General features: G+C 42.9%; 1 protein-coding gene across 4 annotated transcripts in view; it reads right to left on the bottom strand.

Moving 5' to 3' along the window:
- Positions 1-24,678, bottom strand: part of SYN3 (synapsin III) — a 196,199-nt gene that overhangs the window by 131,857 nt on the left and 39,664 nt on the right. For all 4 annotated transcript variants that reach the window (XM_036400515.2, XM_036400512.1, XM_036400516.1 and 1 more), the window contains exons 4-5: positions 16,374-16,465; positions 4,683-4,839 (exon numbers count right to left, since the gene is read on the bottom strand). In XM_036400515.2, coding sequence (XP_036256408.1) covers positions 4,683-4,839; positions 16,374-16,465 — 249 coding nt within the window. The remainder of the gene's footprint in view (positions 1-4,682; positions 4,840-16,373; positions 16,466-24,678) is intronic.

The raw sequence follows: 24,678 nt of genomic DNA, 5'->3' as shown, positions 1-24,678 counted from the left end.
AGTAGGGTTCATATACCAAAGAGAGTAAGAGTGATGCATATCCCAGAATCTCAGGAGGAGCTTAGACACAGCCCTGCTACCACAGTGCTGAACTGGCATGACTTGAAGTGGTTGGACTGGCAGCCACATAAGAGAATAAAGTGTTTGGGAATTGGTTCCTGCTGAGCTGGTAGATAGATCTGAGTTCTCCATTGAGTCCTATTCATAGCGTAGTTTATAAATTGAATTCAGTTTCCAAACCCCTCAGAATCAGGCAAAATCAAGTTAATTAATAAAGGTCTCCACCCTAGGCCAAGTAAGGACAGATTTTAAGTCTTTGCATGAGTTCCTCAAGTTGCCCATCAAAGGTAGGGATGTATTAATCTTGAAGGAGATCTCTGTGTCACCTAAGGGAAGGAAACAGACATCTAGTAAAGAAGGGAAAGAAAAGAAAGCTCCCTTTCTTCACAAATGCACTAGCAGCTTAGTTTTGCATGTTCTGAGCACTTCTGGGCAACAGCTGGAGCCAGTAAATGCACTAAATCACAACACCAAGGTTACATTGCAGATAGAGAAAGGTACTGAGGATGTTTTCTGCTGAGTAGCCCTGTTAAGGCTTCTCTCCTGGTTACTGGGCTCGTCTAAGGACTCCAAAAGAATTGCTACATAAGAAGTTGAAACTTAATTTGCTGGTGGAGAAGAACAACCCCTTTGAGAGTTAAATCTTGGCATGCAGTCACTGTGAAAAAAAATTAGGCTGCAAGGTGTGTGCCAGACCCAGGCCAAATGCTGAAGAGGCAGCTGCCAGCAGATTTGCAGACAAATGCAAAGAATCCTTTTCCTAATCTCGTAGTTCAAAACACAGCATTTAAAGAAAATCTAGGAAACATCAAGACGCAGCATATCCCATCACTAACACCACCACCACCCTCACATGCATCAGCAGATAAGAGGAAAAACTCCCAATGTAGAATAATTATTGTTGGCAAGGAGGGTATTGATGTTGTGAAAGGAGGACAACTTGCTTCTATTAACTACTTGCACTAGCCCTGCACATTCTAGAAAAGAAAAATAAAGCCCTGTTTTGACTAGCAAGGTGAGCAAACAGGGCTTAAAAGTTAAACACAATGAGCCAGAGACAGAGAGAGAAGGAAAAACACTCTGCCTGAGAACAGCCTATGCCCCTTGCTGTGTGTGCATGCAGCCCTGGTAAACCATGGACATTGTGATGTTGAGGCAATGTACAGTTATCCTGGGAAAACAGCTCAAACAAAATAACTGGAACAATTGTGCAGCTGATAGACAATGTTCTGACTTGCTCCTTTTGAAGCATACAGCTCTTGGCTGTTGCTGAAATAGCGAGTGTTTCAGATGAGAGATTCAGACATCTGGGAGCCTCGTCACTGGGCCAAGCCTGCAAAAAGATCTGACTTTGGTATTGCCCCTCATGGGACAGTTCTCTCCCATTTTCTCTTTTTTTACCAGTTCTCAGGGACAGGATGTTGACAAAGAGACTCCCGTGTTAAGTGGTGCAGCAGCCTCTGAGATACCTGATAACAGAGCTCAAGTAACATTTCCCCATGCAGATGGGTAGGAATGTTGTTGTCAGCAGCTCTGCTAGATATAACCACACCTTCCACATGCTGGCAGCAGTTCTGGCTTTCCGTCTTTCCACTGGTTTTAGTGAGATTGCATCCAGACCACAGATAACATATGGGGGAAGGCAGAGCCTGGTTTAAGGTACCTGGAACATGCAGGCAAGGGAAATGCCTTGGCCTGACTGTTTGGAGAACAGCTACATGCAGGGAGTCTTTACAGAGAAATTAAAAGATCCATTCAGAGCATCTTAAGGCCTTTCACACATTTTGAAAGTGCCTAGGTCATCAGGGAGCCTATATCCCTTGACAGTCAATAACAGTTTGGCTAGGAGTCCCTGGACTCAGGAGGGGACTGTCAGAAAAACTTCATGTTTTCTGCTGCCTTACAGATGCAGAAGTTGCTTCGCAATTACAGATGTTACCTGCATGCAGTGTGAGTACTACTCTGAGCATTCTTCCCACTGTATTTTGGACTGCAACTTAGAATTCTAACACAGAAATTACTATTGGTCCTTGAAGCAATGTGCTTAGTGTGCTTGTAGTATTATTTCTCAATAGTTCTGGGATCATCTTAGATTTCTTAGATGTTTCTCTCAGAGTGTGAGACTCCCTGAATACTTTTTTCTTTTCTCTCATAAACATCTAATTCAAACTGTGCCTGTTTTAATCTTAAAAGAAATTTTTGTATTGCAGAACTGGAAACCTGGAAAACGTCATTAAAAATGGGGCTGCATGTTTGAGTAAACTCAAAACCAAACTCAGCTGATTGTAATTAGAGTTGCTGAGAATAAAATGTGGTTGCAAACTGCCAAGGAAAAGCAGTCTCAATTTCGTCCCCCTCCACAAAATCATAAACATTTCTATGAAATGGAACCGTTTTTGGAGAAAATAAAAAATGAGAGTGAAAAGCACATTTCCCAGGGGTATTTAATTTCATTTCTTCATGCATCTCAACTGTTTTCTAGATCCAAAAAGTTTCCAGTAATCTTTGTTATGCAGATCCCTTATTTCAAGATGCTTGTTTTGCAATCAAAGTGGAACGTGCACCAAAGTGTCCTTATCTCTCACTTCCCAGCTATCACAAAACCAAAATTTTCTGATTCTGCTGCCAGTGAAGCTTTTTGCCCTCAAATACCCCCCTGCAATCTCTCCATGAGCTTAAATACCATCTGAACGTTTCTCATTCAATGCAATCTTAGATTGCTGAGCACGTTACAATCACTGGTTTGGGGGTGATGGGTGTGCAGGGGCAGCAAGGAAAGGAGGCACTCTGAAAACCTGTTTAAATTGTTTGCAAGTGGTTTCCTTGACTCCTCTGGGAAGGCTGTCTGTGCCAGCTGTATTCCCTGTGAGGAAAGCATGGCACAACCAGACCCAGAGTAGCTAGAGCCAAGCTGCTGGCAGAGCCAAGTTCTCCCACACTGCCTTTCCAGCACTGCTTTTTTTTTTTTCTTCCTTTTTTTAATGTGCTAAGTTTGTTTGTTTCCTTTTATTTTAGATGCCTAAATATAGGCCTTTCGCATCTTGAGGCCCCTTCACACCATCAGAAACATAATTACAAGGCATGAGTTGTAAAGTGTCAAGTAAGCCCTGACTGACTTGACCCCAAAATCAGATGGAATTGACCACATGGCAGTGTAAATGTGGAGGCTTTTTGTCTGGTCATCAGGGCCAATGCACTTGTGTGTAGGACCAGCTGTCAGAAACAGTGAGGAGGTACTGAGCCTGAAACTGAAAAATCAAATGGAAACTGAGGTCAAATGTGCATTGCCCACCTATACAGTGATGGCCAAAGTGAGATTGTTCTCACTACCCTGATTATTGCACGACAGCATTGTTGGAAAAGACAAGATCTTTCTTTTGGTCTCAACAAACTCCACAAATGTTGTAAAAGGGGTGAAAACTGAAAAGACTCTGTTTATTACACCGGTACCATTTTAGTAAGAAATTACTTAAATCCAACACTGTCCAGTCATTCAAATAAAAGTCTGAGACCTCATCTGGACTTGAGCTACCAACCAACGCACTGAGGACCACTAGGATATTTATTCCAAGGTGAAAAACAACAACAAAACCCCACTTAATTAGGCGATGAGGAAGATAGCTATCATTTGCTATAAAAATTCCATCTCACCCCAAGCTCAATTTGTTCAATGAGTAAGGGAATTCCTGAAAACGCATCTAAAAGTTTTCCATGGAAAACTTTCATATTGGAAAGCCCTATCTCCTTCTCACATCCATATAGCTGTAGTTTGCTCCTTTGAAGAATGCAGGGAAATTTTCATTCTGGAAGCATCAGTGATCAGAGAACACATTTTGGGACAAAACTGCTCGGAAACACATACAACAATTCCAAAATGGTATCAGGATCTGACTTCCTCCTGCAGGTGCTGCCATGGACAGCCTTACTCTTGTGGCTCATGGCCAAATTATCTCTCCAACTCTCCTGCTTCTGCAGCTACAGCTGCCTTGGAGCTGGTCATAGAAATCAACTATTTGGGGCTGAGAAAATACAATGATAATATTTTTCAAGGTTTTCTGAGATTCTCATGTGAACTTGACAAAATTTAAAGAATGGGTGAAGGGAGCTTCCAGTGCAAAATATCAAAATATTGCCCTGCCCTCATCAGGAGCTGACCCAGCCTAAGTCTTTGCAAGGTGCAGTATTTCAGGTTCAATGAACCAACACTTTATGATAATACTGCATTTTGTTCTGAGACTGTTGCAGAACTACATGTGTGGTGATTTGACCCTGACTGGACTGATTTTCTCTACTTCTTCCCATGTGGGTCCTTCCCACGCCTTACAAGAAATCTAGGTGCTGCTGCACTATCAGCTCTTGGTGATCCTTTTGAGTCTGGGACAAGGGAAACATCCTGCTCAGGGTGAAGAAATGGCATCTTGATACAACTAGAGGCTGATAAAGAAGTAGTGCTGGTAGGTTTTTTCCTCCAATGACTCCCAACTGGATTCCTAAGGTTGTTTAGATTTTAACCTAAAGAGACCAACTCCTTTGAAACTCCTGGAAGGTGAGCTGGGCTTTCTATTGGTGCCAGAGATCTCCTGTGCAGTGCTGACACGCAGCAGAGCTGGATCATCACTTACCACCCAGGGCTTGCTGCAGAAGTTGTAGATGGAGTAGAGGGAGTTGACCGTGTGGACGCCGCCGTACTGGAGGCCGATGATGAGGCTGCGGAAATCTTCCCCCAGAGCCATGCTGTAGGCGTGCTGGCGGATCAGGACAAAATCCGGCTTGAAAGACCTGGAAGAGATGAGGAGAATGGTGTTTTACTTTCAAATGCTCCAGAAGCACTTCTAACCACTCCTTGTTTCTTTACCATCTTCCCTTTTCTTTTCACTAACACATGTTGCTCTTCTCTAGGGCCTCTCAGGGTGTATTGCTTGTGTTATAATGTAACAAACCCAACAAAACTCCCTAGTCGTTTGAAAAAAAGGAAAAATCCAACGTAGCTGCAAGTGTGAGAGCATAGAAACAGGCCAAACAGATTTTCTGCAGTTTCCATGTCACTCAGGCATGCACAGGAACAAGCCACAAGCAGAGCCAAGGGTCATAAATTCACTGGTGGGGGGATTCTCTTTTCTTTCTAAAAGCTTGGCCGTACTTGGCAAGCTCTTTGCAATGTGCAACGCAGATGAGGGAGCAAGTTTGTTTCCTGACGATTGAGCTCTGTATTGAAGCAATGCCCAGTGGGTGGGAAGATCATAAGGGATTTCAAAAAGCTCTCATACACATCCATACATTGACACACATTCCCCCTTTAATGAGTTTACTACATATGCAGCACATCCCAGGCTCTTAGGGCTATGAGTCAACAAGTGAAGGGCAGGCATAGCAATGAAATTAATCAAGTGAGTAGAGCCCCTCATATGCTGCTGTGACTCGTGGCATGGACTTCCAGAATATTATTTAGCAAGAGTGGAGCTTGGACTCCAATGGTTCAACAGCAGCAGCCCTCAGCAAATGCACAGGAAAGTGAGGCCCTTTCTAGGTAAGCCAACAGGCAATGGATTATCTTTCAAGCAGCCAGATTTTATTCCTTGCTGACACTCTGTCTTCAAAGCCATTCAAAAATATCTGGAAACAGCAGCTGGAAATAAATGGTTCCCAAAATGGAGCCCAGCAGTTCATTCTCGAAGGAGGGGGCTTTTCCACGGAAAGAAGGGATTATTTTACAAGTTAACAGAGGTTGCATCAAGGACATTGAAAAATTTCCATGCTGTATTAAAGATTTTCAGAGAAATGAGCTCTGTAACCAGGTCCCATTACCTCACTACCCTTGAACATTTTCCTTGCTAAGAGACTATAATTTCTATCCTTTGGATGTATGAGCTGGAAATACTTTGGGTTTATAGCCCCTATTTATATTTCCATCATTCTGGCAGGGAAATGGTGACTCTGGGCCAGATTGTGGCAACAAACACTGTACACAAACCCCAGCACAGCTTTGTTGTTTTAAAGCTGTTCATTTTGTTTGTTGACCTTGGACTTTTGTTATCACCCGCCTGACACACGGTGAGGAGCATGCTCAGCTTTTGTGATGCAAGAGGTCAAGCAGTAGAAATGTTGTGATTCCCTCCCATGGAGGTTTTTTAAACCCAGGCATGTTCCCTAATGTACTTGGCACCAAAGGTGGTGCTTTCCTCCAGCAGCAGGATGCATAATGAGCACCGTGAGGGCTGTGCTATCGCTGTGCAGCTGATTTATGGACCTCCCTGCTATCAATGGGGATGAGGCAAGTGGTGACCCCCGTTGAGAAACAGCAAGTGAATACAAATCTTGGAAAGTCTGAGCTGCTCCATTCTGCTGGACTTGCTGTGTAGAAAGCACCCTGGAGGCAGGCACAGGTCCCCAAGAAGGATTAACCAGCTACTTAGGACCAGGACTCAGTATCTGTGCTGAGTTACTGAACAGCTGTGGTGCCTGGAGAGGCAGGAGCTCTGGGCATGTCTCTCTTCATGCAGCTTTCTGAGAGGGGGAGGACACAGAGTGGCTGGGAAACTGCCTTCATTGGCTTTACTTTTGCCAGCCAAAATCTCAGGAAAAAAGCTCTTGTCTTTTCAGATCCTGGCAAAGAAAGAGTTTCTCCACTTCGAGGATGGACACAAGAATACAGAATTAATGTAGAAAAGCCTATTCTCAAACTCTGTGTCCTGTAGGAAGGCAGGGCACTCTCTCATGCAGCAGATGAGGAGTGAATCTCTAAAGCGAAGGTGGACACTGAATCCCTGTTTTGAGCTGTAGAACAATGTGAATGTTCCCATGGATACTGAGAACAAGGCAGTGGAGTGCCAGGCCTGGGACTAGCTGAGAATAAACATCAGCTGAAGAGCAGCAGAGCCTGTACAGAGAAACGGAGACCAGCGGCAAAATGAATAACAATCAATAACATCTCTGTGCAGAAAGCAGCTCCCCAGCCTGCTTTGGGGTAGAGAAAATAATGACAACAATTCCTGCTGGGAGGTTTCATGCCTTAAAGAGATCTCCTATTTCTTATTTCTGCATAGAGCCATAACTCTGGCTTGCTTCCTGGTCCTTCAGCTTTTCTCACTGAAGCACAAAGAGATTTGAGGGCATGAAGAAAGAACACAGAAGAATGCACTATTTGCATCAGAAATAGCGTGATTAACACATTAGATCGTCTCCCTGTGCTGAGCACTGGTGAGGCCACACCTCGAATCCTGTGTTCAGTGTTGGGTCCCTCACTGAAAGAAAGACATGAGGTGCTGGAACGTGTTGTAGTGAGGTGGGGATTGGCCTCCTCGCCCAGGTAACAAGGTATAGGACAAGAGGGCCTCAGGGAGAGGAAGAACAATGGCCTCAGGTTGTGCCAGGAGAGCTTTAGTGGATATCAGGAAAAATTTCTTCATCGAAAGGGTTATCAAACATTGAGACAGTCTGTCCAGGGAAGCAGTTGAGTCACCACCCCTTGAACTGTTCAAAGGGTGTGTGGATATGGCGCTTAGGGGTGTGATTTAGTGGTGAAAATGGCGGTGCTCATTAATGGGGGATCAATGCTCTTAGAGTTCTTTCCCAACCAATTCTGTGATTGTCAAAATACTTCTGTATGACCCCTTCCGCAGTGCATAATCATTTGCAGCCAAAGGGTGCTTTATATTTCAGCATCATGATGGGTGAGAGAGCTTTTTTCTGGTGTTGTTGGAGAAGGATGGGCTCTCCTGCTCTCTTTTTAGAAGACTGACAGTCTTACTAGACACTTTGCCCTTTGTGTCAGTAGAAAAAGATCTTCCCAGGACACTGAAGATGACATCCTCACTTCAGGTTTTGGCTACCCTCCATTATTTTAGGAGACTTCATTCAGTTTTCAGATACTTCCCAGGGATCAAGACACTCTGACTAAATTCCCTTCCAAAGCCTTTCCTATCTGGCATGACAAAGAAAAGAAGAGAACTGCATAATTTAGCAAAATGTTTTGCATTACTGGCAATTAATGAAGCCTTCAGGGAAGCTCTGAGGCACAAGTACAAGCCATTAGAGGCTGCAACTTTTGCCCAAGAAGTGCAAAAAGTCCCTCCAAATATGCAGTGCCTCAGGTGTCTGACACCTAATAGAAAATGGCATTTACAAATAGGAACAAGTTCTTTTTGTGCGTTGCTTCAGTGTTAATAGCATTGTTATTAAATTACTGAAAATTAATAAGAAATCAATGACATTTTGCCTTATCTCAATGTTAGATTTAGCATTCTGTTTGATGCTTTATTAAAGTGGAAAATATGCTAAGAAAAAAAAGTAATTTCAGTCAAAACCTCATGTCATATTTTCTACAGAAAGAAATAAACCTTGTTGAAGTTATTCAAAGAAAGAAAAAACATATCTTATCTATAAATAAGATAACACAGAGCTGATTTGAGAAAAAAAAAGAAAGCAACATAGAATAAAGAATAATCTCTCTTTACTCGGCTGGAAGAGAGAAGCAGGGTTTTTTTTAAACATTATAATAGAAAATGGCTGAGTAAAAAACATGGGAGGTGTGGCAGATTAGTGCAGCAAAAGCAGCAGGAGCCAGGAATCACAGTTGCAGTAGGACCAATACCACTGTAAGCAGATGAGTACAGCCTGGAAGATACTCTGATTTGCTTCTCAACCACAGGTCAATGCTCAGCTAACCATTAAATCATGTCACACACTCTCTGAACTGGAGTCTGGCAGTCTCAATAGTCTGCCATATATTTTACTTCTAAACTGATTGACATTGACAAGGAAAATCATGTGGACTCAGACAAAGCTTGAAAGTAGTAACAACCACACCTGCCAACACCAACTTGCCTTCAAAATGCTTGTGATCCTAAGCTTTTACAGAAGGTGATCCAAATACTTTCTAACATCACAGAATAAGGTCACAGAGTAATTTAGTTTGGAGAGGATCTTTGGAAACCATCTGTCCCAACACCATGCTCATTGCAGGGCTAACTCTGAGGTGACATTAGGATGATTGCCATTCTCTGGAAGAAGCCTTAGTAAAAACCCATGTGGAAAGGAGACAAATTATGGCAGGATTGATAAAAAAAAAGCTGATCAAGACTGAAACAATGTACTAAAGTTTTGAATAATTCTTGTATTTAGTCCTGGATTAACTAATTATTGAGTGCTCTAGACCCTGGAGGCTTATTCCTTATTGGAAAGAATTACTGTAAGTGCAAAAAGGGTCAGGGAGTAGTTTAATATCTGAAATGTTCCCCACCCTGGTCTGCTCAGACTGACTTTTTCTTTCTGGCAGCTGCCTGCACACCAAATGTTTTCCTGATAACTGTCAGCATCCTGCCTGCAAGTCGGCTGGGCGCCAGCTGCCAGGGAGGTGAAGGGGGACATTATTCATCTGGGACATCAGCAAACCCCAAGGGGAGAAGCAGGCCTCCAAGCAGCTGTTTAGCAGCAGGAGCTGAGGTGGAAGTAACTGAGAATAAATGCACAAATCATCACACTCCACTGTCTCTTCTATTTTGTACTTCCTGCTAAAAGAAAAATTAAAAAAAAAAATTAAAAATTGAGGACAGGAAGAGGCAGGTGAAAAGAGGGGAGATACTAGTGAAAAAAACAATGCTAGATCATCCCCCATATGGGAATAATTCTCAGTTTATAAATGTTTACTAGAGGTGTTAAATTCCTTCATATGTAACTGCAGCTTGCCAGGGTGCATACCCTGTTAGACACCTCGCCCCAGCTCATTGTCTCTGCAGGGTATTTCAGTGAGGAAAGTGGTCATTTGCCACAGTGGTCCCTTGCCTAAACTGAATTTTCAAAATCTTACAGGCTGTTACACACACTTCTCCATTACCTTTATGGATTGCTATGCCATTGATAAAAAAAACATTGCCCAAATGTTTCTGTGTTAAATACCTAGCACATATTGTACTCCACCGAGTGGCACTTTCTGCAGAACTTGGGAGAACCAGGAGTTCAACATATTTTTCCATCTGGCTGCTAGAAACCTAAACTTTCCCTATCAGTTTCTGCCATTTTTTTCTCCTATTTGCAACTTTACAAAAAATTGCAGAAATTTGGCTTGGAAGCAGCAAACCAACTAACCAACCAACCAACCAACCAACCAACCAACCAACCAACCAACCAACCAACCAACACAATGACACCCCACCCCCAACCCCCAAAACAACAACAACTAGAAAAATGCATTTCATAAAAGACCCTAATTAGGGTCAAGAGTTAAATTAAAAAAGGCAGGAATTTGACAATGTCTGGAGTTCATCTTTGGCACAAGTTTATTGGAACATGAGAAGCTGGACAATGACCTACTGCCTACCAATACTTGTTACATCAGTGTCCACCAACAGCAGCTACTCCCATGACCTTCCTGCACATTGTCCCTGTAGAAGAACTACAAGAAACCATCAACTCTTGTGAACAAATTGTCCTGGAGAGATAAGAAAACATCCTTCTAGCAACGTGCAACTACTGTGTGGTGAGCAAGCATGGCCTCTGTGGGATAGAAAACCTTCATGCCCCTTTCAGGCAGCTGCTTCTCAATGGACCTTTGGGGTGAGTGAACCTATTGGGATGGGACAAATGCAGTGGGCAGAGGACAGTGTCCTCACTGGGCTTTAAAGATCTGGCATCCTGGTGCAGACAGATCTTTTTTAGTCAGACTACACATCTCCTGGAGCCTGCAAGCTCTGAATAGCAGGGAAACACCTGTGAGTTGGCCAGTTTCTTCTCTACCCCTCCCATGTAAAAGGATTTGCCTCCTGAAGCTGTGACTGTACTGTAGCTTGCAGTGTGAAAATATGCTTAAAGAAAAAAAGCACTTTCAGTGATTTTGGGAATGGTGATTCAACAGGCTGCTGTCCTGTTGTCACAGCACAGGGAATCATAGAAGCACTGAATCAGCTGGAAGCAACAGGAATGTCAGTGTTAACTACAGGAATGAATGGGCTTGTGTGGAGAATTCACTGACCCCACCACGGCTGTGAGCAGCAAGGGCACATCATCCAGGGTGAGCAGGGGAGACACACACCTTACACACACAGGCCACATTCAGGGAGGGCCTGTAGGGCTAAACATCATTCCATGGCAGAGATCTTCCCCACAGCAAGGCTTTGTCCTGGGTGCTGTTCCTCTTTCCTTTGCTGATATTTTGGACACCCCTCTACACTCACCAGGGACATTTCTCCTCTCAGGGTCCTCCCCACATCAGACCCTGGGCATCTCCTGTCCACCAGCTGCTGTCTGTGCTGTGGGGCTGCATGGAGCCTGCATACCACACTCTAAGGGATATGGCCACCACTCTGATAGGTCCCATGCAAACATGAAAATGTGCTTTCTCTCCTGGATGATTGGCCCCAATGGCAAAAGAGGAAGCTCTACAGGGAGACAGGAGATGAGAGCAGTCTGGTGCATGATTAATTTATATCCTTAAAGGTCTGAAATGCTCCCAAAGACATTAGTATTCCCCAGGTAAAAGAACTGTCCAGATTTTCAACATATCCCTGCCTTATATCTAGTGGAATTAATAGCTGAAGTCTGTTGAAGCCCAACAGTCAAGCATTTAATTGAATACAGAACCTGAGATCATAGTTTGGGAGTCTAAATGTTGCTGTCAGAAACAGACACAGCCCAAATTTTCATTTCTACTTAGACACTTTTATAATATCATGAAAGCATAAATGCATCTCAGAGTGGGTGCAGTGCCAACACTAACAGCCTCTTTACACTGCCAAAATATTGATATGAAGGGCTCTTCAGAGGAATGTGAAAATAAAAATCCCCTTCCTCCCATCTAACCCCAGTAAAAGTGATGCAGTCCAAGAGCTTTCTAGAGTAAATTAGATTCCAGATGGTTCACTCTGTCTCTTTCTGTTTGTGTGGGTAGACCTGTCCAAAAGGAGGTTGTATATGCACTGGGAGGAGGATGAAGAATCCACCCAGGTGTTTTAAAAGTAGGCATGAACCCACACTTGTTTTTACATACTCTTTAGTACTCCAGTAGTACTTTGCACACAGAAATTATTTTATTTCTCTGTTGTAAGAGTTGCTATGTCTAAGTTGGAGAGAGATCCTTCGGGATGAATAAATACTACCTCCTGCTTCCCATATTTAACTTTTTAATAGGGAAGGTCTGCTGCCAATTTTTTCCGAGTAAGTGCTGGGGTAACAAGGACCCCACCCCACCAGTCCAGGCTGAACCCAACGCTGCTCCCAGTGCCCAGCTCATCCCACCAGTGTCCTCAGTCAGGGCAAGGGTTACAAGGCACTGACATAGAAAAGTGCTTGCTAGAGGCTGCACAAGATACTTCATGGCCAACTCTCTGAAGGAAATGTGCTGAACAGGCTGATGGAGCCTTCACAAACCATGGTGGAACTGGCACAGAAAACACAGATTCAGTTTTTTAGATTTGTTAGATCATAGCCTCTGTCTCCAGTAGCACATTTTGCTGACACTATCTCAAATCCTCCACCCCCTCCTACAGATGTGCAGAATGTAGTAGCTAAAAAAGAGAAGTTGGAGACCCAGAACATTGTTACTGTAAATTTAAATTCTTGGAGCCGCGTTTGTTTTAAAACTCAGGCAAGCAAAGTAATGTCTGGCTTCAGTTAGATTGTTTGCTAACTGACTTGTAGCTACTTATTTCAAGATGCACAGGCTAGAAGTCATGTATATGTCCATGTCTTTGCTTTCTGTAATTGCCAATAATATTTCTAAAGCATATTTTTTTTCTTTTTTTAAAATTATCATGAGTCAAAAGTGGTAAATGGAAGGCTTTAAGGACAGTTATACCTTCTTACTAAGGGAATTAATCTTCCTGGTAAAAGAACCATAATTTTTTCCTGGTGCAGTTCAAATCAGTTGACGTGGGGTGTGAAAGAAAGCCTTAATTCCAAGGTGTCAGAAAATACCAAGTGATCAGCAGAAAAAAACCCTTTGGTTTAAACTTTGCTTTACAGGTGCCATATGGTATTTCCAGTTTAAAGAAAGGACTAGGAGACCTGCTCCAAAATTATGGAATTTAATAGGCTAAGAAATTGTTAGATAGCTTATCAGTAAATGTAATGTCAATTTGGAGAGGGCAGCCCAGTGGTTGCTGAATATGAATATGAATTGTTGGTCGTAAGAAATTTATTATTTCAGTGATTTAAATCTACTGGTCTGTAGTATATTCACTGTCTTTCCCCTAAACTGCTACATTCTTTTGCTCTCCCTTTGAAGAGGAATGTGAAGCAGGCAGGGCTCCTGCAGGAGGGAATCCCAAACGTGGTTGTTAGCAAGATGGTGTTGTATTTATCTCCTTATAAATTGTCAGTGGGATTTCCATGATTCTGGGAATTTGAAAAATATGATGAGTACTATATTTCACCATGTAGAAGCATTCTGACTTTTGACTGAATGTTTTGCTCAATTATTAACAGAGGACAAATAAGTGATGGAAAAAAGGTGACAGCAGCAGCAGGGTTGGTGCACACATATGAGTTGAAGGTGTTTCCCTGTGGCTGGGCACTCTGAAAGGTGTCTGTAGCCAGGCAGGACATGGCTGTGGATGGGACTGTGGGACTTGAAGGAAGTGGGAAGAAGCTGTACCCATGTGGATGGGTTGAGGTACCTCTACACAGCTCAGTTCCACAATTTGCTTTCTAAAGTGAAAAAGAGTTTTAATTTCTATACCTTCTAGGGTATTTCTGGGAGTGGCTATGGAAGTTGGCAGACCTAAGCTCTTATACTACTGAGCTGGGCACAACAGGGTCATAATAGCACAGGCTGTAAACAAATATTTACTGGTTGCAAGGATTATGGCATGTAGCATATGCTATATAAAATGCTTATCCAGACAGGTATATAGTTACCAAATCTGCTTCCCACAATGAAAATGTGTCCTTAAACATGCAGGAATGAATACAAACAAACAAAAAAAAACCCTCCTGAGCTAATGCCATTCAAAAACCCACGTAATTCACATATAAATATCCATGCAAAAATGGTAGCAGGAATACCTGTGTGTTCACTGTGAGCAGAAACATGAACACCATGCCCCAGACAGTTTTGTAAAATAAATTTTGTCTTCAGTTTCAGTTTAATAGCTCAAGATCTTTCTGCCAGATGTATGAATGGCTTTGGGAGGAAAAACACAGGAAGGAAAATGAAGATGTGATCAACCTAGGAAATGGTTCTTGGGAAACCTTCCAGCACCATGAGCAAGCGAACACAGGAGTGCATTAGCACTGCACACTGTCTGATGAGTGCTCCAGCGGCTGGTTCATGGGACATAATGCTTTGTTTCACTCAGAAACAGACAGGGAGAAAGCAAATGCATGTAACAGACACAGATTTAAAGGTTTTTAGCAGAGGTTCGTGAAATTTTACCAAAGAACAAATGGAGATTTGTGGATGTACTAAGAGAGATGTCAAGTCCTGAAATGAATTGATGGACCACAGTTGACAGTGACATGTTTTGCTTTGCACTGTTTGGACTGGAAATGAGATTTTGAGGAATTAAACAGAGGCCAGCATGCTCAAAATTACAGTTTTTAGCTGTTCTAATAATTCCTTTCAAAAATATCACTGCATGCTACATTATGTATCTCTACCTCTAACTTTGAACTAGTTGCAAACAGACAAAAGCACTGATTAAATATGTCAACAGTATTAAACTCAAAGATCCTGAATACACCAAAATGTGCAAAGGAACTGTACAAAAAGAAGCAGGGTGGCTAAAAAAATTAATTTGGAACAACAATGAGATTTCAACACAAACAGAGAAAAGCTATTGTATCAAAGATGAAATGTAGAGTTGTAATGACAGGAACCCATAAAGATGAAGGCTTGGGAATAATAGGGTGGAAGGTAATATTGGTGAAGAGGCATCCTACACAGATGTGACACTATTCTTTATATTGAACTTGTAAAGATGCATCTAACATTAGCTCCAAATTGCTGTCACTCTGGAGCTTGAAAGAAGGGGAGCAATGCTTTTGGGAAGTGAATTAGATGTGTGATTGGAGAAGCATTGCTTGGGAAAAGAGTCTGCTTGTAATGAATGCAATTATGAAGTAATGCTAGTAAGACAGAAATCCCCATCAAACAGAGATAGGTATTACCTCTGAGATATACCACAGGGCAATGCCAGAGCACTGGGCATCTCCCGTAAAGAAAACAATGCTATTTCAGGAACAAATCAGGCTACAAGAATCAGGATCTTAGAATTACAGAATAGTTTGCATTGGAAGCGACCTTAAAGGTCACCTGGCTCCAACCCCCTTGCCATGAGCAGGGACATCTTCCACTAGACCAGGTTGCTCAAAGCACCATCCAACACTGAACGCTGCCAGGCATCCACACCTTCTCTGGGCAGTCTGTGCCCATGCCTCACCACCCCCACGGTGCCTCACCATCCCCCAAGTTAAGGATGTTCTCCTGGTATATAGCCTAAATCCACCCCTATTCAGTTTAAAGGCCTTCCCCCTTGTCCTATCACTACATGTCCTTGCAAAACTCTATTGTAGTACCCTTTAGATACTTGCAGGTCCCATAAGGTCTCTTCTTCTCATCTCTAGGCTGAACAACCCCAACTCTCAGCCTGTCTTCACAGGAGAGGTGTTTCAATCTCCTGATGGTAATCAGGGCCCTACTTTGGACTCACTCTAACAGCTCCACGTCCTTCTTACGTTGGGTGCCCCAGAGCTGGACACAGTGCTTCAGGTGGGGGGTCACCAGAACAGAGCAAATGGGCAGAATCCCCTCCCTTGTCCTGCTGGCCACACTTCTTTGGAGGCAACCCAGGATGTGGTTGGCTTTCAGGGCTGTGAGAGCATACTGCTGGCTTATGTCAAGCTTCTCATCCTCCAACACCCTCAAGTCCTTCTTCTCGGGGCTGCTCTTGATCTGGTCATCTGGGCTTAGTGGCTACTGCAAGGGCAGTCCACTGGGATCAGGGCCCAAGACAGGCAGGCTAATGAATTGGAGCCACTGTTTAAAATGAGGGTTAGTTGACAGAGAAGGAGAGAAAAATCAAGGGAGAAGACAATCTGTTGTCCCTTTTATTGGGAGACTGGAGGCTAAAAAGAACCTGAGAAGGAGGCATTTGCTGTTGCATGAAGGGTCTAGACCGGAAACAATGACTGGCATAATGTGCACCTGAGACCTCATACAAACTCACCAGAGTCCGGCCAGTCTTTTCACCACTTCCAAGAATCCTTGAAGCTACCAGCATTGTGCTGCCTGTTTCACATATTTGTCACACTGTGAGGCCAACCTGCTTGCCCCAACACTGATCCACAAAGCCCAGTTTCCAAGACCAGCTGGTGCTCCTCACCTGACCACCTTGGTGCCGTTCCTCATCACCTGCATGTCCACCATGCAGCCACCCATGACGTAAGCAGCCAGGTTCAACTCGGAGAACTCTGCCTGGAATGGAGCAAAAGGATAAACTGTTACTCAAGGGTGGCAGAAACACAAACACACAGACACAGACGCAGAATTTTCTTTGTCTGGAATGTGCCTTTCCTTCTTTTCTTTTTTTTTTTTTAATTTTTTTTTTCTGTGAGGCAACTGGAGATCCAATTATAGCTGGTTTGCCCTAAGAGACTGTAGAAGTATTTATGGCAGGAGCCACTTGGGGTGTGAAAGTACACAGGATTAGACTTATTGCAGTAATAAGTACTGAAGGAATTAAGAATGAGCAGGCTGAAAAATGCACACAGGAAAGAATAATAAAAACAATAACAATAATAATGAAAAGATGTTAGGTCATTTGAATTCAAATTCCAAGTTTCCACTTGGAGACATTCATTTAAAATTATGTCTGAGTTGGCTGTCATGCCACTGGCCAGCTATAAACCTAATACAAAAGATTTAAACCTTTTTAAACCTCATTATGTTGCAGGAAGGTGATAAGCAGAGGTCACCTGATGTGATTTGCTTACTAAGTTTTTTACTATTAAAGAGTTAGCAAAGCTGGGTAAGTTATTAAGAGAGCTGCTCAATCATTAAAACACTTTGTATTTTAAAAGAGGCATGACTTGCAAGGCTGGAATAGTTGGCAAGGGATATTTCAGCCATGGGGAGCAAAAGATACAGGGGTGATTATGATAAATGTAAATAAACAGGTTTCATTTTTTGAGGCAGAAAATTTAGTCTTCTCCCTTTGAGCAGTTTTTTCCCCTTCCTTTTAAGGCCTTTTTTCAGACTTAGTATGATGAAGGCTGGGCAGGAGTAAATTCATCTTCTAACCAGTAGCTGTCTAATACCAGAGCACTCAGATGGTGCTGCTAATACTTATGACTTTATTGAGATCCTTGTACTGTTTAATGTTCTTCTGCTACTTCTATTAGTTGGAACCAAAAGATAGTGCCAGGAACAACTTTTATGCATTAAAAAAAAAGGAAAAAAAGAGTGTTTTGTCCTCATGAACTCATGGAAAAAACTTGCCAATGGAGAACTGGTGCACCTGTAAAGGCTCAAAGGCCAGACGACAAATGAAAAAATAATTTCCAACTTTCCTTTTAAAATCCTTGTAATTTTAAAGCAATGGCTGTGGACTGGTGACCCGATGATGTAATGAGATTTCATGTCTGCAGCTCGGCGTAAACTTTTTAAAGCAACACCCTTACACGATCTTACATCATTGTAACTCCCAATTACAATAAAAAGAGGGGGAAAATTCCTATTGCTGAAAAATAAATTCTACTTCAAACACAAACACACACACACAGACATGCTCACAGGGAGGGATTGGCAGTGGTTCAGGTGACTGCCTGGGTTTTACTCATGAGAGATTGCACTGTGTTGCCTTGGCCACAGCCATGCTTCTTCAGTGACCCTATCAGATCAGAGATGAGCAAACATGTACCCCTGAGAGGCACCTGCCTTTTATACATTTGAAAAATCTCAGGAGACCTAGGGAGAGAGGAGTCCACCTTGGACAAACGTAAGATCAGATGCTTTGGGCACCATCAGTGATCTCCCCAACAGGTCATGGCAAGCTTGCTAGTTTACACATTAGCTCCAGAGGCTCTGTGGACTGGGGAGATGAAAGGATGTTTTTTCCATCTCTGTGTCTCCATATGCCTCAGAGATGTCTCACTCTGAAAGCAGAGTGTTGTCGAACTGGACCTCCAGCTATTGTTGCTGAGGAATGCATCATCTGATGTGAACACCAGTGCAAGAAAGGGAAGTTTTAGGTCTGTGTTTTCATGTTTTTTATGCTTTTCTTCCAAAGTTTTTTTCCATGATGGTTTGTAGTAAAGTGCTTAACCCTCCTCTTTGCTGAGAGTGAAAATGGGCAGTCTTCATTTGATGAAGGACACTTGCAGTCTGACTAAGTTGGTCTGACAGGCGTTTCCCTGAGGCAGTCAGGCCAACAAAGCTGTGCTCAGACACCTGACCTGCAAACAGGCCTGAGAACCCCCCGAGCTGGTGAGTACTTCATGCCAAACTGCCAGGACCAATTTCAGGCCCTGCTAATGTCAAGAGCCAGAAGAAAAGGAGAAATCCCCTTTGGCAACCATTGTCCAGGGAACACTGGCAAGGAGAGAGAAGTGTAGAGAGGGTCTGGGGGATTCAGCTGTCTCACTCCCAAACGTCCAGATCTACAATCAGAGCTGAGGGACAATCCTGACCTTTGCCTGGCATTCACTTCTGCTTTAACAGACAAAGTTAAGGAATGCTGCTCCTTTCATGTAGCTGCTTTGTTCTATCCAACAGGCCGCTGCTAGCTGGCTTTTGGAAGAAGGCTAAAACCTTCAGTCAGCAGAAATTGTTTCCTGTTGATTTTCCAGTGCTCCCTATATTTTTAACTTTGTGGGTTTTGTAGCCCGATGACTTCCCTTGGCTGGGATTTCAGCTCTGAGATCATCTCCAGCCTGAGTTTACCTTGCAGACAAAGAGGTCTTTGAAAGCAGCCCATGCAGATAGAGTGACAGGTAACTATGCATAAAACAGGAGAGCCCAGCTCTCCGTGGCCTTGCAGAGTCATTTGCATTAGGGATCATGGAATAGAAGGTGGCCTTGCATTAGCCTGATGGTGTTTTATACTTTGCAGCAGTGCCAGTGGCTGCAAAAACATTCAGGGCAAGAGCAAACCATGTGTGACAAACGTGACACAATCTGTCTTGAAGAATAATCTAATAAGACTGTGGGAGTAGAAATATTTCATACTTCTGTGAGGCTCAGATGTGAGATGATGCCCACAGCTACTTTGATCACAGTTCTGTCAAAAATGCCTCCTTCAGGTATTAAGAATTGGAAGACTCTCCAAATCATTTCGACTAAACCTTAAGGTACTCTCAGTTTCCATCAGTGTCCTCTGTGTGCTGGAGATCTTTTTGGTGGGCTATTTTAGAGTGTCTATTTCTGTTTCCTGATATTAAAACAGGAAGATATTTTCATTTTCAATCATGCAATAGTAGAAATGCCTGGCTTGGTAGCTATGCCTGTTAGTGATTTAGGGGAAGCATGTGTTCAAGGTGTATTTTAAGCATTTTTCACAGAATAACAGAAAGCTGTGTTGGAAGGACTTCAAGACATCACATAGTCTTTCTCTCTTTCCTAAGGCATGGCCAGCTCTGCCTCTGCCATTGTGTGCTGATACTACATAACCTTCTTCTGTCTTCCATCGATGAAGAACCTCCACAGAGAGTCTCTACCTTAACAACAATGGAAAATTTTCCCAAAGCCCAATCTGAATCTCTCCCCTTACTTTTAAAGGCAGCAATTTTTTTGTGTCCATTACTTCTTTCTGCAGAAACTGAAGACTTATTTTATTCCTCACAGACTTGCCCTTCCTTTTTTTTTTTTTTAGACAAAAGTAGTCCCATTCTTACAAGATTTTCTTGTAGGTTAGGTGATCTTTTCAGTGAATTGATCAGAGTTGTTGCTGTCACAGGGATTTTCTCTGGCAAGTCCACAACTTCCTCCATATGTAAAATTGCCAACCATATGCTTGAGTAGGGATTTGTCATACATGCAGCAGTGTGACTATTTTTTTACTCATATTCTGGCTGAGATCCACTGTAATCCTTGTACTGCTTTGTCTGGCCTACTGACTAGCCTGGTCTGTGCCATGGCTTAGGCACTTGGGATGAGGAATTGCTACTGTAAAATCAAATCTCATACATTCCTCATGGATTTTATGCCTTATATTTTGGTGGATCTTCCAATATGTACAAGGAAGGGCCCACATCAGGCTGCATTCCTAAAGCAGCACATTTCACTACAACCATTACAAGCATCCCATGGGGAAAGTAAGCAATCCCTAAATCCTGCACAGGCAGAAAGATGGGCAGATAGTTTGGATGCCTATGGGATGAGGGCTGAGGCTATGTATGCATGCAGAATTAGAGATTACACATCCTGATTCCTCATGTCTTTTCCTGAGACATTTTCCCTCGGGCAGGCACCCTCCTTCCCACCTTTCCCCAGCACTAGGATTGCTCTCTGGGAGGAAAGAATGGAGAAAGTCCATCTGTGATGTGAATATTGCTTTATGGCTCCAAGAGCAGCTTCCTCAAGTGCTCTTCACAAGTCCTGAAGCTGGGATGATTCTCCTAGGCTAGAGATAATGCTGGTGCTGAAGGGCCACATGCCTTCACCTGTGAGAACACCTTTTGGTGCATCAGCTCTGATGGCATTCAGAATTGTCTCTTGAGTTTTCATTTCAGAAGTTATGTGACTTCCTGAAAATTTAAGGTTTAGAAAAAGCACATTTCTAAATGTTTTGATCCCAGGAAATGGCTCAAAACCATGAACTCTGTACACTTCCAAAAGCCAATGAAAATTAAAAAAAGAAGAAGATAGTATTCATTTAAGAAAATAATGAGTTTAAAGTAATTCTTGCTAGTTCTCCCTTTATTCATGGTTTCTGAATGCTTGCATGTGGCAAGCTATGAGAACCCTGTTGCTGTTCTTGAACTTCTTTCTGGCATTCAGCTGGAAAAAACCCTAAACCTTAAACATATAATGAATAAAAATTACAGTGTTGTTTGACAAGAGGCTAGCTTTCCTTTCATCACACACAGACCTGTCAGCCTCTACCTTTTGAAAGGACCATTTTACACCACACATGAAAATACCTCTTCAGGGCGGGAAGTACAATGGAGCTGGAATTCATGATTTGTATTACAATTATCTTCTGTGACTGCCAAGTATAACTTTTTTCCTGACAATGCTGCCAATGGAGTCATAATCTATACCACAAGACTTTTCCAGAAGCATGTACATAGGAGTTCACTGAATAATCATTCCCTGAAAATAAACTGAACAGTGGGAACAAGTGAATGAGCTGTGCAAGAAAAATGTGTGTCAGACAGACAGAAGGACCCACCTCATCACAGCAAGGAAATGGTAGGAAGGAGAAGGGTGAACAAACATCAGGGATAAAAATGTAGATAGACCTTTGGGCTTCATGACTCCCCTTTCACACTTTTCACCCCACTCCACCATTAATTAGGCAATGCCAGGAAAGATGTCTCTGAATGTGGGAACTCAGCACATCACTCCAGATGTCCAGAGTTACCAAGAGAACCCTTGGGGGGGCTCGGAAATCCTGGAATGTTGCCAGGAGTGTTTGGTGGCTTGATTTTGATCCATCTACAGAAGTGACACCTGTTTGAGGACGCAAGAATCACTTGGAGTGAAGGGTGCAAGAAACACACATTTATAGAGCGAAATATAGATTTTGGAGTTTTTGGTACAGGAGGGTTATGGAGACAAGATGGAGGGATCAGGGCGTGTCTCGTCCTTCTTCTTTCTTCTTCTTGTCATCCATTCTCTGTGGTGATGTTAGCACTTAGGGATTGGTTCATGGTGAAGGTGCACTTGCTAATATGGGCGAAAAGTATTGGGAAATAAAGGTAAATATCATGTATGTAGATTTTAGTATAAAAAGACACGACCGGCCCCGTGGGTGGTCAGAGTGCCTTTGGCTGCCTTGCAGATCAGACCTCTGTTGGGCAGACAGAAAATTCTGTAGATAAGAAATAATAAACAACCTGAAGATCGAAAAACTGAAGAGTCCAGACTCGTCCTTTGAAACGCGGGCCACCCAAGAACCACTCTACCCGTGTCCGGGCAGAGACAGACAGCCGAACCCGACATCTGAACATATTAAAATTCCTTTGGGAAATACCTGCAGGAAAGGTACCCTGAAGGTGGGGGACCCTCTCTAAAGGTGCTGCTTGCTCTTGCCTGCTGTGTCCCTCATTGGTCCGTGCAGGGCACAGGACTGGAAAAGCCCATCAGAACCATAGGGTTTAATCCCTTGCTATGCTCGGCACTGTGTCATGAAACCCTTACCTGCACCACGTTATTTACTAAAAGCATTCATGTCTGTTTTATGCTCTGTTATGGCAGGAGAAACAAACTGAACTCTTTCAGTCTCCTCTCATAAGCCAGATCTCCATGGCCATCCCAGTGACCCTGCTCTGCACATGTCCTGCTTTGCAGACATCACTCTTCCAGACAGGCGCCCCCCTCATCTGCCCCCCACCCTCAGGGTCATGTCTGTCTGATGGGTCTGGGGCTGTCACGTCTCAGCCCCATCTCTCTCACCCTCTCTGCTTGTCTGTGGGGATATATGGCCATGAGGCATTCCTCTGGGGCATGGGGCACGTTTCATGCCCAAGGGGACCCCACACAAGGCATGTAATGATCCAAATGGAAAACCTCCGAAATCCTCAGAGCACACAAGGTTTAGTTTCCTCTGGGACAGCACAGAGAGGGTGGGGAAGGAGGTGCTGAATTAGTTTCTCTCTAATGAAGTAAAACATCTGACAGAGCATAAGGCCTATGGTATACTTCCTCCTCTTCCTCAGTACACTGTGATTCCTAATGCCTCCTGCCCTCTGGCCAATGAAGAACTGAGGAGATAAAAGCAAAAATTTTTTTTGTGAGAGACTAAAAACAATACGGTCCACTCCTGTGGCACTTTAAGATTCTTCTTTAAGTTCAACTTAGCCTTAGAGCCATTTATTCAAACTTATGCTTTTCATTTCTAAAAGAACTTTTTTAGTATTTGTATTTCTAGAGAAAAGAACTAGAGATGCATACACTGCAGTTCTGAAAGCTAGAAATCACCAGAGAAGTAAAAGCAACAATGTGGATCAAAATTTAAGCAGCTTATTTTTAGCATAAAATAAGAGATAGTATTTTTGGACTCAGCTGTTCTCTTAAAGCTTAGAGCTTTACCCATACTGAGTAAAACTTAAACCATCAGGGTTTTGATCAGAATAGGTCAAACAGATTTTCACTTTTGGATCAGTGTTTCAATCAGTCTCATGAACAGCTATCATTGGTACAGAAGTGGAAAAATACCCAAACAAGCAAAATGTAATCCAAGCTGCCTCCAAAGAAAAAGAGGCCATGACTCAGGGGAGTGCTTGAACTGGCTTTACACCACCAAAGCCTTTCACCTCCCTCCCTCCCTCCAGCCAGCAGGAAGAAAGCAATGGCTCTGCTTGCCTGGTTTCACTAAATGGTGGACAATAATAAATCCTTCAGCCTTTAAAGCATATTATAAATATGATTTCAGTGTTACACTGAAGATCAGAAGAGAAGAAACAAAGTCAACAAAATTACAAAATGTTAATTTTAATGAATGACAGGAGAGTGGTGTGCACACTGCAGTGTCCTTGCCAGCTCTCTCCTCATCCACTGGCACCAGGTGATGCCCACAGTAACCCCTGTCTCTTCCTGGGAATAATGGATGTGAAGAACTAGGGCCTGGGCTTGCTAGCAAGGTATGCAATTCACTCAGCCCCAAAGAACCAGAAAACCTTATTGGAGAGTCCATGAAACCTATTTTCATACAAGCTGAGACTTGCAGAAGCAGCTCCCTGAGTAGCAGGATGGCATTTCACAGTCTCTTCCCCGTGTATTAACCAGTGTCTAACATGAACTGGATTCACCTCTTGCAGAAACTTAGTACCTTCAAACATCTGCCTGTTTCTGGAATTCAGCTGAAGTGAGCCAATGCATTCCACAGAGCTGGGTGTGGGGGACAGACAGAGCAGGACAGCATGATCACAAATGTCCTGCATTCCTCAGAGAAGATGGGAGGCAGCCTGGAGAGTTGGTAGGGGTGTACAACCAGATTAGATAGCTGAGAGAGGGGAGAGACACTGCTGCTTGCAGCACTCCTGCTCCATTACAAATAAGTGATGTCACGGCTTTCAAAAAAGATCACCTACTATCCTGTTCTGCTTCCCCTACAGATTGCTAAAATGGCTTGCTTAGAAAGAATTAAAATGTAACAGAGATGGATATTAAAGAGGAGAGAAAAAGTTCAAACCTGCTACTGAACATCCTGGAAGAATGGGAAAAGAGTTAGCATGGGCAGTAAAAATAAGGCAATGGCTTTTTCCCAGTGTGGTTTTCCAAGAGTATTTAACATTTGGATATTTCCTTTCATTGCTTTCTGCCATTCAAACTTCTTTGTTATTTAGCCTTTCAGATCAAAAGTGGTTTTTTTGCCTATAAAATCTAAAAAAAGTTTCTAAGGCAAACTGCATTTCTGGCTGAGTTAATAATGTGTGGTTATCTGATACAGGATCACATGGAAAAATGAAAAACTAAATGAACTTACTGAGCAGACTAAATGCTCAGGGTTCAAGAGGTGCTTAAGA

The sequence above is a fragment of the Molothrus ater genome, chromosome 5, assembly GCF_012460135.2.
Source record: "Molothrus ater isolate BHLD 08-10-18 breed brown headed cowbird chromosome 5, BPBGC_Mater_1.1, whole genome shotgun sequence".
Lineage (NCBI taxonomy): Eukaryota > Metazoa > Chordata > Aves > Passeriformes > Icteridae > Molothrus > Molothrus ater.
Note: the sequence above shows the minus strand (reverse complement) of the source record. Positions and strands in the feature narration are given on the sequence as shown.